General features: G+C 41.6%; 3 protein-coding genes across 3 annotated transcripts in view; 2 read left to right on the top strand and 1 right to left on the bottom strand.

Moving 5' to 3' along the window:
- The window catches only part of LOC126557466 (polypeptide N-acetylgalactosaminyltransferase 16-like), a 359,463-nt gene that overhangs the window by 252,252 nt on the left and 94,967 nt on the right, over positions 1–12,244 (bottom strand). The window lies entirely within an intron of this gene.
- Positions 9,122–9,700, top strand: LOC126559471 (transcription initiation factor IIA subunit 2). The gene is made up of 3 exons (XM_050215635.1): positions 9,122–9,224; positions 9,318–9,552; positions 9,622–9,700. Exons 1-3 carry the CDS (start codon positions 9,153–9,155, stop codon positions 9,651–9,653), a joined length of 339 nt encoding a protein of 112 aa, XP_050071592.1. The 5' UTR covers positions 9,122–9,152; the 3' UTR covers positions 9,654–9,700.
- Positions 10,625–11,876, top strand: LOC126558531 (carbohydrate sulfotransferase 11). Its single transcript, XM_050214555.1, has 3 exons — positions 10,625–10,933; positions 11,000–11,257; positions 11,345–11,876. The coding sequence occupies exons 1-3, from the start codon at positions 10,640–10,642 to the stop codon at positions 11,780–11,782; spliced, it is 990 nt and encodes a 329-aa protein (XP_050070512.1). The 5' UTR covers positions 10,625–10,639; the 3' UTR covers positions 11,783–11,876.

Raw genomic sequence — 12,244 nt, 5'->3', positions numbered from 1 at the left:
AACCTGTCGCGACGGTCGAAGTTGGGACTGTGCCGTACCTTTACAGTCCCAGTACTCACATATGCCTCTGAGACACGGACCCTGTCCAAAACAGAGCCCTCTTAGCCGCGTTCGAGAGGAAAATGCTCAGAAGAATCGTTGGCCCCGTATCTGTGGAAAGGCAATGGAGGAGCCGGTACAATGACGAGCTGTGCGAACTGTATGACGACCTCACTGTCGTGCAGCGAATTAGGCTCGCCAGACTCCGATGGGCTGGCCATGTTATACGCATGGCACCGGACGACCCAGCTCAGAAAGTTCTTTTAGGCCGTCCACACGGACAGAGCCGGGTTCTGCTGCGGCAGGCCAAGACCGCAAAGCAGTTGAAAACAAATTGCATCTAAATCTTTCTTCTGTATTTTGATTCTACAATTTGCAATACAGGAAGTATTGATTTTAATTATATTAAAATATTTCACAACTAAATGTAAAATCATGAAAACCTTTCATGATTTTACCTCCTTACAGGTACACACTGGCACTCAAGCTAATTTAAATCGTGCCAGCTTACCTGGGTCCTGCAGTTCCCGGTTTAGAGTAGACACCTCGTTGAGAAAGCAAACCAAGTCTATCCCCGATAGTCTTCGCAGGACAGCAATTCCCAGCATTTTTGTGGAAAAGAATGGTCATTTTAAAAGCAACCATTTTTATACTGACGGATCCTCATCAGAGCAGAGCATCCGTTTTGGCGTATATAACATTGTATCCGAAACATATTTCCAACTACGCCAGCCATGCTCGATATATGTAGTGGAGCTCGCCGCAATCTTTTACGCCTTGTTGATTATAAGTGCTTGTCCTCCAGACGAATATTTTATATTCTCCGACAGTTTAAGCGCTGTCGAAGCATTAAAATCTGTGAAGGCTATTAAGAGCCCGGACTACTTCGTAAAAGAAATATTAAAGGTCTTAAGCTCATTGTTTCAGAAATCATTCCGGATATATCTTGTTTGGCTGCCTGCACATTGCGGTATCTTCGGCAATGAAAAGGCAGAACAATTGGCCAAAAAGAGTGCTTCGGAAGGGTCCTTTTTCGACATGCTTATCACACCTCACGAGTACATGCGTGCCCCGCAGTCTCTCTGCATGTCTCGGAGGCAGAGTTTGTAAGACACCGATGAGCTCGGGAGGTTTCTATATTCGATCACTCCCCAAGTGTCCTTGCAGCCTTGGTTCCACGGCATCTCAGGTGATCGTGCGTTCATTCGAATGATGTCTAGGCTTAGGTCTAATCATTTCGCTTTGGGCGCGCATCTCCAGCGTATAGGACAGGTCTACTGCAAAGTATGTGGCTGCGGCCTCGGATACCACGACATAGATCATCTTCTATGGTCTTGTGTGGCATACGAGGCTGCTCGACCCGCCTTGTTAGACGCAGTCCGGGGCATTGGAAAGTTGCCAAACACTCCAATTCGGGACCTGCTGGGAGACTGCGACGAGGTCTACCTGAGAGTAATCTTTCTCTTCTGCCGTGCTAACGGATTATTAGTGTGATCCCATTCCCCCTTTACTCCCACTGTTTGTCTGTCTTATACATGTTGTACCTCGCTTGTATGAATGATGATGAATGAATGGATGAATGAATGAATGTATGAATGAGTACGATGCGTGAAGGGTTGGGTACCATATGGAAGAAGTTGCACCGGCCGATGCTATGGACAGACATAGCAGCGAAAGGGAGAGGAAGACTTCAAGATTGGACACAATCAAGGAACCTTTGAAATGGAAAACGATCAAGACCCCCGCTACCATCAGGACTGCGAGCATGGAAACGCCCACATACACCCCGGAATAACGATAAGACCACACGATAAGACCCTCGCTATGAACACGACTTTGGATTTGGATGACGATATATACGCAACGGAACCGAGCCTTTGGCATCATATATATATATGATGCCTTTTCACGGCTCGGAGAAGGAAATATCTCCCAGCAAAGATGGAAGGAGTATCTTACTTTTAAGTTTATTGTAAGCAATACGGCCTGGCCGTCCTTTATAAATAAAAAAAATATATTTCACTAAAAAAGACGGCTCTACGTCTTATTGTCAAATAATATAATTGCCAGCAACAGTGCTGATTTTTAATCGGCGCTAAATTTCCTTAACGCGATACTTTTAGACTCTATTAGCTTCAGGCATTTTCAATGTAATAGTATAGTAGAGTGGAATTATTACGGAGAAAACATTCTTATACAAAATCCCCTCATTCCTTAACTCGTTGTCGAACAGTCCTTAACATAACTATACGCATACTTGTTTTTTTAGAATAAAAAAAAGTAGTAGGAAAGGTAAAAATGGAAGCGATATGTAGCCACAATTGGTATAAAGAAATTGTAGAGCTACGGCCTACTCCTACGCCTACGGAAGAGAATTTGAATTCCAACTCAGGCTTCGAGACACTGCCGGAGAACGCTCTGAAGTGTCTTTCTTCGGCTACACGCCAAGAATTCTACACCTTGGTAAGATTTCAGAGCTAGACAGACTCGGGATACGAAATAAATTCTACTCCAAAAGCCTTTTGTTGAAGATTCTTCACTAAAACTCATTTATTCAATCGATTTCCAAGAACCATGAGCCGCCGTGCTTCGTAAGTGATGTATAAATTTTGTGTTACTTAATTCATATAGTAATTCAAATATGGTGATGGTAGTTCCTACTTTTACGCATAGATGGCGTTAGTTCGTGTGTTCGTGTAAGGTGGATTGCCTATCTCCTGATGTATTAATATATTGTATTATATATCCAACAGACAGTAAGTTCTATAGTATAGTATGCTATGTTCTAGCAAATCATTAAATACGTTTATTTTATTTATATTCTGTGGTGACTATGTGTAATAACAAAATATTAACATAGCGTTTTCTCCCCGTTATTGAATCATTGAATACATGTTTTGAAAATTATTGTACGATTTTACACACATTTTATTTACAATTGAATATGACGGTCCAGTGCCGTATCGATTTTACACACATTTTAATATGATTTGTGACACATAACTATACAAATGTTTGGAAAATATTTTTCTCTGCTATTTAATGATTTTTAAAATCGCCCAAAACTACGTGAAACTCAAGACAACCTTCGGTAAAGTACAAATATTTTAGCTTCATTTTATTAAGCGTTTTAAGCTCTCTACGGTGCAACTGTTATACTCAAAATACGATTTTATTTCATATTTAGATTTTTTTATATCTTGTACATTTATATGGCATATCTTTTTCTTCTTGGCTTAATAACAATCTCCAAGGTTTCGTCGGCCATCGAAATGGCTTACTAGACTTGCCGATACCACGTAGTTGGATATTCAGTCCTCACTACGTCCTCCCGGCTCCGGATGGGATTTATCTCTTTTTTCCACCTCGGTCCTGCCGTTTGAAAACCGGCGCCGATGTCGCCTACACCCACCGAGCCGCCACTTATTATTGTATATTTGAATGTATACACTCTAATTGTTAAGTCGTAAGCTTTTTTAATGAAGAAGTGTAAACAAAATTAGAAAAAAAATCAGTGTGCATTGCTTCACATAAATAGCAAAAATTGTAAACTGGCCGTTAAATTAAGACAATACCTTTTTCAGAAAAGGTAAAATGTTAGAAGATATTAGAAGAATATAGAGATGTTATGAATACTATCATGTTGGCCCGATGAATGTTATCTATTTTTTCCCCTATACGAAGGATTAACTATTCACCTGATTTTACAAGTAAAAAAACGGAAAATGGCACCCCAAGGCAACTTGAGGTTATCAAAGGTATCAAAGAAGAAGAAAGGGATCATCTTTTTGATTCCTCATCATCTGGCGATTGAAATCTGTTGCATGAGAAAATGATTAAAAGAATGGATATCCATGAAATCATTAAATGGCTTACAAAGCGATAAATTCAAGCGTACCGTACACTCATACACAAGACAGAATATTATAGTACATTCAAAATTAATATACTTTTATGTGCCACATAAAATACATTTCCTTTCGATGCAAAGAGAAAATTTTACTTTCAAACAGCGATGGAGCCAGATACACTTTTATACAAAATTATAATTCAATCGATCTTCACTCTTTAATGCCGTGATGTCGCGATGATACACATCATCGCGTGGAACATCTTTTTTATCACTCCATAACCTTTAATTAAATTAACATCCAGCTGAAGCAATAAAAATAATTCATTTTAAATATAAAACCAATCGTGAAATCGATCAACCATACAGCACAATAGAAGTAATGGCAAAAACGTACACTCACACACAAACAGTGCAGCAAACAACCGCAGCCAGCTTAGCCGGTAAGCTTTGCAGTGAGATAAATGCCATCATAAAAACAAAGTCAAACATCAAACACATTAAAAGCAAATCGTTACACATCATGCAGCCCCAACCGAGGGCAACCCGGGCGACAACCGTGGCCGGCAAATTCTGCATTGGCTATGGTGGCGCTTTTCCTATCGCTCGTGTGCGCTACCAGCGTCCGCTACAATCAGTGCCAGCTCGTTCCAGCCATTCTAACCTTGCTGTTACGCGTAACACCTGTTTTTTCCGATTCCGACCGCACCATCTACCATCCCGAGCGAGCTGCTCCGTTTAACGACCTACGGAACCATAATTCATTTCATTCCGTTCGGTGCCTTCGCCACCAAACCCAGTACTACCAGCGCCACCATTACCTCTAATACTACCCATCTCTTCATCGGACCTTGTTGAGCTCTGCAGTTAATTCGGATAGTTTTTCCTCGTCGCATCAAAATCCCATCACCGTGGCGGTACGGGGAATACACACGAATAGACACGAAAAGACAAACGTGCTACCATGTTCGAATCTCCGTGGCCTCGGTCGTCCTCTATCCTTCGACGACGGATGCTCGAAAATCTGCTTCGGTGACAAATGACAAACAAAAATTAAAGAAATGATTTATTTCCTCTGGAAGGAAGCAAGCAAGAAGTCAGCGTAAAGCCGCAAGCTTTTCCAGGGCCAGTACCCAGTGGATTCAAACTAAATTTATCATTCCTTCAGCGCAGCCTGGCTGACCACTAAAGTGCGGCAAACGATATTCCAGTCCCGTACCCTTCTTGAGCCTCATCCTTCGTTTTGTACGAAGGCGCACAATTAATAAGATGAATAGCTGCTACGATCGGCGGGTGCTCGATTCACGTTTCCCTACCTTCGGGCCTCCGGAGCTCCCGATCGCAACTACGAATGAATGCTACGATCGGGCATATCGCTGTCAAAATCGAGAAGCAAAACAATCGATATCGCTTAAGTAGTTTGTAATTAAGAAAAACAAATCCAAACTAGACCGCTGGCACGCAGACAACACACAAAACCCGACACCCAATAACAACAGACCGAAATGATTGCTGTTTATTTTAAGTACCATTCGGAGCGGGCTGGGTCGGCTGGGATGGAAGGAAAAAATGTGACCGTAAGATGGATTTTCCATTGGGTTGGGAAACATTTGCTGCCGGCTGAGGCAAATACGGTTGTTTTTATTTTTCTTTTTGTCCTTCGCTGTGTTTTTATACGTTCTGCTTTGGTATACATTCTATTGATCGTGTGTTTCGAACTGATGAGGGATCGATGTGCAGGGATCTTTACTATTACTCTGCAGTCCGCAAAGAATTTATAATTGATTTTAACTAATGCTTTATTTTTAAGTTTTGATTAAACAACAGAAAAAGCAGAAAATTGCTGAAATGCGGTCCGGCTTCCACGTGTTCCACGTGTTCCAAGGGTTCCACGTGGCATGTCCGTGGATCAAATCCCAAGAAATATTTTAATTAAATTAACAAATCCACCAAAAGAAACATATATCAGTAGACTATAAAGGAGGAAAGTACTTTGGACAAGGCATATTCACGCGAAAATTTAAAATAAGATTTTGATCAACTTCGACTGCCCGTGAAATGAAACAATATGACTCTGGATTTGAAAATAGTGAAAACCTTCGTCTAACTACTAGACGCGCACTAGACTTTCTGATGCCACGTAGTTCGATAGTCAGTCCTTACTAGAGGGGAACGGTCCGGATGGGATTTGAATGAGATTGCTTATAGGTGAAATAACTCAAATTCATAGGTAGGCAAATAGTTTCAAAATTTCTTTTCCTCGTTATGTTGTATGAAACGAGGTATAAAACGAATTATGAAAGACCTAATTAAACAGTGCAACTCTTTCGTTCGTTCGTTTCTTGTTCTTCATTTAAATCAATCCTTTGGAAAAAATCCATTTCCTGGCGTTCAAACACCTTGTAAACCGGAGCGGAAAGGCTGCCAATGCGCTCGCAACACCCATCTTCAAACATGAAATCAGAAATTCGAACACATCAAGAAAACCTAAGCGCCTCTTAATATTCCGTCCGTTCTGTGTAGATGCACACTTTTATGAGCGCAACAAACGGATGAATGCCTTTTTCGCCCTGCGCCCTGGTAATACGTATTTCATAAAACAAACAACCGCACGGCCAGCTGCATCCACACATCGTTCGTTGACGATGGCAACGAACGAGACGAGGGAGTCTAGTCTAGTCGAGCTGGCTTCTACAAAACTTCGGAATTGCAGGATCGCTGGTGGTTGATCCCACTACATAGCATAAACAATAGAGCACAAAGATGGCAGAATATAGGTGGCAAATACCTGTCGGGAGGAACAATTCTATTGTATTAGGAAGAACCTTAAATAGACCTTAATTTGAACGAGTGTTTTCGTGTACTTCCCATGTCCCACTGGATGGTGGATCTTCAAAATTTAAGCACACAAATTGAAGATTAATTACTCGACTGTATGTTTCATCGCTGTCCGTGCCGTTAGCGCACTGGCTTCTCTGGTGCATAAGGCATAAGGTATGTGCTTAGCCTGCGGGCTACTTGTACTAATATATTCGGTCCTTCGCTTGATTAGCTACCGTTTTCCTCGGTGCTATGATTTTTTACGATTCCTTTGTCTTGTTCACATTTTATTGCCCAGGCAAAGCTCGCTCGCTCCCTTGATATTTATGTTTATTTTTATTCAACTTTATTGGTCCAGCTGGAGGCACGCCGCCGTGCTCGGTGGCAGTTTTCCGCTGGGCTAGGTTTTATTTGTCCTACACTCGCACACATACAAACATATACACACTTACGCACACAAATACACAAACATAATACAGTCGCCCCCTTCGGATTGATAATGTGTACCTTGGCAGTACGCGATTGATGAATAATTGAAAGCAAATCTCAACCATCGTTCTGTCACGATGTCACCATCAATCTAACGTTTCCCTTTTGCAAACTTCCGCACCAAGACACAACACACTACCCCGCCGCATGTGCGTGCTAGTTGAGTTGGAAAAATCTTAAAATTACTCCAGCTGCCGCCCATTCCACCCGGTCGGGTCGTACCACGGTTCAAGCAGAGCCGACCCCGGACAACATTCATTTCAATTAAAAGGAAAATAACGACCGACAGCAACAGAGCGGCATTGGTGGGAAAACAGGCAAATTTTCCGTTCCGGCCAAGCCCTCCTTGGCTTTTCTTCTTCTTTTTTTTAGGGTAACAATATCCTACCCGTAGGATCTGTGTCACATTGTTTGAGGGGGGGGGGGGGGGGGGGGGAGAAATTTGGAAAAGAAATCTTTGCCCATCGACTCCGATCGTCTCCGTCGTCAAGCGGGAACGCTTCCTTCTGTCAACGTCATTAATTTCATCGAACCGTGTGATCGTTTCCCGACTGTCTGATCCTACTTCCCTTTCACCTTCTGAATCCCTTCATCATAGGACCGTAAGAACGGAAATTTTTGTGGTGCCAACATACCACCCCGTGCCCCTGTCTCGCTGCAGCCCACGGACTACGGTCCTACCTTTTTTCGGCTCGGGAAGTTGACATTTATCGTCCAAAATAAACATATCCCGCGAGAGCGCGCGCAAGATTGAATAGAACAAAGGTAAACGGAAAAGCATTTTAGAAGAAGCCGGAGTAACTTGGGCACTGTTTGCACCCAACGCTCCTCATCCAAACCAAACACTGATCGATTCGTGGACACTCTACGGGTATCGCGTCCATCACGGACAGCCAGGAGTTAGTTTACGATTCGAAATAATTCCGTTTATTTTTAATCATCTCCAAACACAGTGCGTCGATTACCTTTTCCTTCGGGGTGCCGCATGAGGCATTCAAATATTTTTTACCTCTGCGGGGCAAGGTATTCGTTATGCGCGTGGCTTTGTAAATGAACTTCTTTCCACTAATGGACTCTCGGGCGAGTATGCTTTCGTTCCGACCACGGGAAAAACGATGCGGGCAAACAATCATCTCCATTTGGTGGATGAGGCGGGTTTCGTGCATCGCCACCGTTTAGAGTGCGTGATCAGAAAGCAATAGAAAGTATCGGATTACCATTCAAAACTAGTGCGGTGGCAATACGATGATCAGAGACTGGACATGGGAGGACTCTTGGGGAATGGAAGATTCAATATGTTATAGGGGGGAACGGTGTTGGGTAAATAGAGCACGAACAGATCAACACAACAAAATTTCCAACGGTCAATATATTCATTTGCTCATATTCTAACTTTCGCTTATTAAATTCGAATACCGGAAAGGTATTCGTTTATATGACCGATCTTACCCTTCATTAGTTCCGTCTTATTTACATTCTAAACTAAATAAATCAAAGACTTTCTTATAAACACTACTCAGAGGAAGTCAAATAATGTAAAACTACTTAGAATGCAAATTATTTCCAAACCATTTTAACTATTACCTACCAGTATTTTTTTTACATTATCTGTTACAACATTTTTATTCAATACTCTCCGTTTATTTTTTTTTTAACCAGTTAATAAAAGTCAAACACACCGACCATATAGCATAATATTAAAAATGAACATTTTTTAAATTGTCTATCTCAACGGTTTGTTTGAACTATTTTGTCCATGCAGCAAAACGTCTTGCCATTTTACAACTGTCACACTGCTTGCCAATCCCTGGCGACAACTGTCATTAGTTGTGTTTTGATTTTCTCACCACCCAATCAAGCTGCTTCATTTTGGAAAACCACAAACTTGCGGGAAGTGAACGATCAGACAATTACAACACTGCACTTGGTATAAATCGTTGTACGGAAAGTGAATATGTCCTACCAGCTGTACCGGAACACAACCCTTGGCAACACGCTGCAGGAAAGTCTGGACGAGCTCATACAGGTATGATAGATCTTCCGGCCGTATCGGTGTACCATATGGCACGCAATGCTGCCCGACGTTAGCTTGCTTGTAATGTTTGCCTGTTTCTATTAGTATGGACAAATCACCCCGCAACTGGCTGGACGAGTTTTGGTGCAGTTCGATAAATCCATCAATGCGGCACTTTCGAACCGGGTAAAGTCGCGTGTCACTTTCAAAGCCGCCAAACTGAACACCTATCGCTTCTGTGACAACGTTTGGACGCTGATGTTGAACGATGTGGAGTTTCGTGAGGTGCACGAGTTTGCTCGTGTGGACAAAGTGAAAATTGTTGCTTGTGATGGTAAAAGTGAGTATTCTTCAGGGATTGCTTAACAATTTCCTCTCCTTCAATCATTGTTTTGACGCTTCGTTTCAGATGTCAGCACAGGGGATGAACCAAGTAGATAGTGTAAAAGTATGTCCTCCGTTTAATTATGTTACACTTTCCGGAAGCCGTTCAAACCTTTTCTTTGGAGTGTTTTTTGTTTTGTGTTAGTACGTAAGAGTGCTTCTATGAGCATTGAAACGAATATTCTATAAATACAATTAATCCGATACATATAAAACGCTACAATAAAACACATAACTTGACCCTGATGCGTGCTATTTAACCAGAACAGCCCCATACTTCTCAAGCTAAACCTGCCTTTTTACCGCAGCATACAAACTTGCAAGTACTGACCTCGTATGATGTTGGTTCAAAAATGATACTCCATAGCCTAACCGAGTTCGTACAACAATCGTAGAAAAGGAACACCGATCAAAGTTTTTTAGATTATAATAAAAAATCCCAACAACTTTCACAAGCTCAAATGGCACCATAAATTTTCAGAAACATGCATTTCCATCATCGCGAAATCTAAGGAAAAAACTCACCGTAATAAATAAAAATCAATTTTGACCCCTGTCTCTATCACTCTCGACAGCAGTGCTACTATTCCCAATCGCTGTCAAATAATCCAACATGGCGATCGGTAGAGTTGTTGTCCAGCCTGTTGCCCGTAAACAGTTTTAGTTTTATTTTTTTCCGGTTGTTTTAGGTAGTAAGAAGATTATGTTTCTGGAAAAATACAGGTACATTCGCATAAACGAACCATTTAGCAGTCGTTTTAGTGTGCCCAATGACAAAACAATCAACATTGCACTTTTTCTCCACTGATTAGAGCTTAGCTGGAACGATCACGCATTGTTGTTTGTGACATTGAACTGTAAACAAACCACCTGAGCAACAATGTGGGAATCACCTGCTGAAGGAATGTGGGCCGCGTGAAAGCATAGATACGCCACAATCCGAACCAGAAACTCCCGATGACCAAAGGAATTGTGCTGTGGTTCGCGCCAAGAGAAAAGTTAAACTTCCTTCCAATTAATGTAACATTCTAATAATATTCAAAATGTGTGTCACGTGGAGAACGGTTATGTTTTCCACCCTGCTGCTGTCGTGTCTGGAGGCTAGTGATTGGCCTGTGGAAGATACGGGCAATTCTATACTAACATCCGGATACAAGGAGTACGAGTACGAGCTAACACAGGCGAACAATCTATACCGCCAAGACGTTCTACAAAAGTCCTGCCAGTACAACGTTAAGGATGATGTTGCGGAACGGATGGAAAAGCTGAAACAACTTCCAGCGGATCATCTGCTAATCGATCGTGAACATAAGTTTCTGTACTGTTATGTACCAAAGGTAGTGAAATACTTCAGCAAAAGTTCCACTCTTGCTCGCTTTTCATACTTTCCTTTACCTTTTCAGGTAGCATGCACCAACTGGAAACGTGTCATGATGATTTTGATAAACAAATGGAACGGCACGGATCCATTACAAATTCCTGCTGATCTGGCACATGCTTCCGGAATGTTTGAGACGTTTCAAATGCTGAGCGATGAGGAAAAAATTGCTGTGCTGTCAGATTACAACCGATTCATTTTGGTTCGACACCCGTTTGAAAGACTTTTGTCCGCCTTCCGCAATAAGCTGGAGGCAAACTCCAAAAGTGCCAAATACTTTCAGGTATCTGCGACGGGTACAGCACGGTTCAAAGTGCAATCTGTACGTATTTAATGCCAACTATTTTATACTTCTTTTTTTTTTCTACAGGCTCGCATTGGCCGAACAATCATCAAATCTTTTCGTATGCACGCCACCAATGAATCGCTCACCAATGCTGATGATGTAACGTTTAACGAATTCGTACAGTACTTACTTACGCCGGAGCTGAGCAAAAATGGAACCATGTCCTTTAACGAACACTGGGAACCGATGTCGAACCTTTGCCACCCATGTTTGATACACTACAATGTTATAGGCAAATATGAAACGTTGGCGGACGATTCCTCTCTAGCACTGCATTTGGTCGGTGCGCACGGTTTAACCTTTCCAATGGTGTACAAATCTTCCAGCACACGGGAGCGTTTAATCCATTACTTTAACGACATTCCTTCGGAAACCCTGAAGCGGTTGTATTTACTCTACGAAGAGGATTTTAGAAATTTTGACTACAGTCTAGAGGAAATATTTGGTTACGAGCTTGTTTAAGGGACGGGTTCCTCCTAGCTTTACTTGCACGTTGGCTCTCGTATTTTTGTTCTAACATTTTTATTGTTTGTTAAGGGACACCGGTGTACTTACAAAGAAACAGGGAACTAGTGGTAGCTAGCTATGGTTTTATTAAGGTTACAGGACCAATGCATGTGATATTAACATTAAATGTGAAACTTTCGTTGACAATAATTCAAAAAAGCAATAAACATACTTATTGATATTCTTGCAAAAAAAGATTAACAACTGAAATGGTGTTGGAATTTTTCGTATTCGTTTATCGATTATCTGTTAGAAATTAGAAATTGGTACAGGTTTTAACTGCAAGGGAATTTTATCCTAGCGTTCTTTTTACAATCTACAGTCCACATTCGTGTACTCAACGCAAAGCAATGGCAGAGCAATTGTCTATATCTTGAATCAATATATGAATGTGAGTGGAAGAACTACTGCCAAAAC

This window comes from Anopheles maculipalpis, chromosome 2RL (genome assembly GCF_943734695.1).
Source record: "Anopheles maculipalpis chromosome 2RL, idAnoMacuDA_375_x, whole genome shotgun sequence".
Classification (NCBI taxonomy): Eukaryota; Metazoa; Arthropoda; class Insecta; order Diptera; family Culicidae; genus Anopheles; species Anopheles maculipalpis.
This window is presented reverse-complemented; position numbering and strand designations above follow the sequence as displayed.